This window comes from Bombus vancouverensis, chromosome 5, assembly GCF_051014615.1.
Source record: "Bombus vancouverensis nearcticus chromosome 5, iyBomVanc1_principal, whole genome shotgun sequence".
In the NCBI taxonomy this organism is placed as follows: domain Eukaryota; kingdom Metazoa; phylum Arthropoda; class Insecta; order Hymenoptera; family Apidae; genus Bombus; species Bombus vancouverensis.
Window position 1 is genome coordinate 12,010,375 of NC_134915.1, and position 2,347 is coordinate 12,012,721.

A 2,347-nucleotide genomic window follows, 5' to 3' on the forward strand; every position below is an offset into this window, starting at 1 on the left:
TCTCTTTCACCGTGAGAATCAAATATCTCAAGATTCTGATAATACTAGTCTCAATAAACTCCAACTGCGCGTATATCTTCATAGCATTTTAAAGGCGGTTTTACGATTGCCTTAAAATAGGTAGCGTCAGATACGCATTGCGGTATCGTTTTTAGAACACCGTGTTGACGGGAATAACGGCATCGTTTTCCAGACGACGCACAAATTTCCACATCGCTCAAAGTGTCGAGTATTTTGCAAATTATGCATGTTTAAGGAAACAAAGCGACAACACGACGATTCAAATGCGAGAAAGCACGTAAGTTCTCCTGAAGAAAGTTTCCGCTTTTCACTTGGAAATCCTTTATTTCTCTGGGTACATGCCATTCGACTTTATGACAAAGGCCGCTCTACCAAATACTTATCGTTACATTCGCTTCGTTCTTTGAAAACCACTTTCTGCCAAATGTACAGTCGTGAGCCGACCCTGGCCGAACTCCAATTTCGGCATGACCCCGCATTGACCTCATAGTATTTTGGGCATTTGCCAATTCCGCTGCGTTCAAATACAACGTTTACGTCGAGTCATTGCGTGTCAAAATAAAAATTACCTCCGTAACCGAATAAATTCTGTTCCACGTTTGCCCTTTGGTCAATACTCTGGAAAATTTAAATTTCGCATCAATTGTATGATATTCTGTCGATATATTTATCAACGCGTGTATGAAAATATCACATTTACATATTCGGATACCCGAGTGATCGATGGTAACAATACGTGAATTCTATCGAAATACTGAACACGTTTGTTTCTGTGATTTACTCGCGAAAAATGTATCTGTTCGTTCCATAACTCCTCGACTCCTTAGCGCGTGCTGTTGTACAAGCGCAACGTTGTAAGTTAGGAAAGATAGTTAACAAAAACGATAGCAAAAATATATTTGTATTATTAACATTTGATAAAAAATAATCTTTCTCAGAAGTTAAAAAAAGTCGACTCTGAAAAGATCAACTGTACAGGACGATAATTCCGACAAAAATTCGACAGCCACGTTTGTTCTCTTAGAAATCCATTCCATGGATTGATGTTTATTGCATAGAAATGTCCAAATGCGTACTTTTAAGCTACAGTGCATACCTATGGAGCATTCTGCGCATAGGTAATCGAAGACCAAAATTGGTAAGAGCATAGCTATCAAGCAAACTCACGTAACGAGTGGGAAACTGAAATTGGTGTTTCACGATTAGTACAAGATGTAATTACGATGTTCAATGTCCGATCACAACGCCTGATCGGGTAACGATTCACAGAGCCACGATTTGCCTGATCTATCTGCGCTACGTGAAACAATTGTGTTTGATGTTCCGACCCAAACGCGCGCCAATCGAATGCGAATTGACGGAAGAAACCCAACACGAAACAAGAAACACAAGAGAGAACTGGTTTCTGGTATTTATACGTCATGTTTGCAATGGACCCTCTTTTTCCTGAGAAATTATAAAAATAGAGAAAAGAATATGAGAAAATCTGAGAGAAGAAAGGCGGAAACCTTCGTGCGCTTCGTTGAATGTTAAAACGTGGCGTGGATAAAACCAAGACTCGTTTTCACCGATAAACGAACACAAATAAAAATGCCACTGTATTGTAGTTCTATTTACATTACACTAACCGTAATTTTCTGTGTTGCAGGAAACATGGTGCAAAAGGTGGTGGCACAGCACGCAGAGAAATCTGTCCTCGACAAAGGGTAATTTTTCACCGAGGTTAAGTCCGAGTTTAATGAAAAGAATAGAAGATACGAGTACGCCGAGCAAACGGAGCCCAACGAAAGCGACAAAAAATGACACAGCAAACAAAAGTTTGATGATCACTGAGAACAAGGAGAGTGCTGGTGAGTAATGATCGAACGCGATGAAGGTTCATAAAAAAAATGAAAAAAAATTCGGAGGAAAGATATTTTTATCTTGAAGCTTTCCTTACGACTCACTTTTCGAACTTATTTTAACACCCAAAGTCTTTGATCTTTAACTTAACTCTGCGTGAAGAGAAGTAAAGAATTTGAGAGGAAGATACTTTTACAACTAGAATATTCGTGGGTTGCTAATAAAAGAGAACCATTTGCAAGCTTATCTTAAATTATGTGTCTCGTATCTCTGTGTACCTTTACATAATTATGATACATTCGTGACAATTTACACCTTGTGGATTTAAAATATTATAGAGAAACATACGAGCGGAGGTTCTTACAAAACTCTCTGGCATATTTCACATTCGTATAAATGAATTGTTATATTTAAACTTATACCAGATCATAATTAAAATTCATGGAATTTTTAGATAATATAAATAAGGCTTCCTGCACAAAGA

The 2,347-nt window shown here is 37.9% G+C and overlaps 1 protein-coding gene across 2 annotated transcripts in view; it reads left to right on the forward strand.

The window, feature by feature from the left end:
* The window catches only part of MCU (mitochondrial calcium uniporter), a 76,972-nt gene that overhangs the window by 29,259 nt on the left and 45,366 nt on the right, over positions 1 to 2,347 (forward strand). For both annotated transcript variants that reach the window (XM_076618370.1, XM_033332799.2), the window contains exon 2: positions 1,670 to 1,871. In XM_076618370.1, the coding sequence (XP_076474485.1) occupies positions 1,670 to 1,871 (202 nt within the window). The remainder of the gene's footprint in view (positions 1 to 1,669; positions 1,872 to 2,347) is intronic.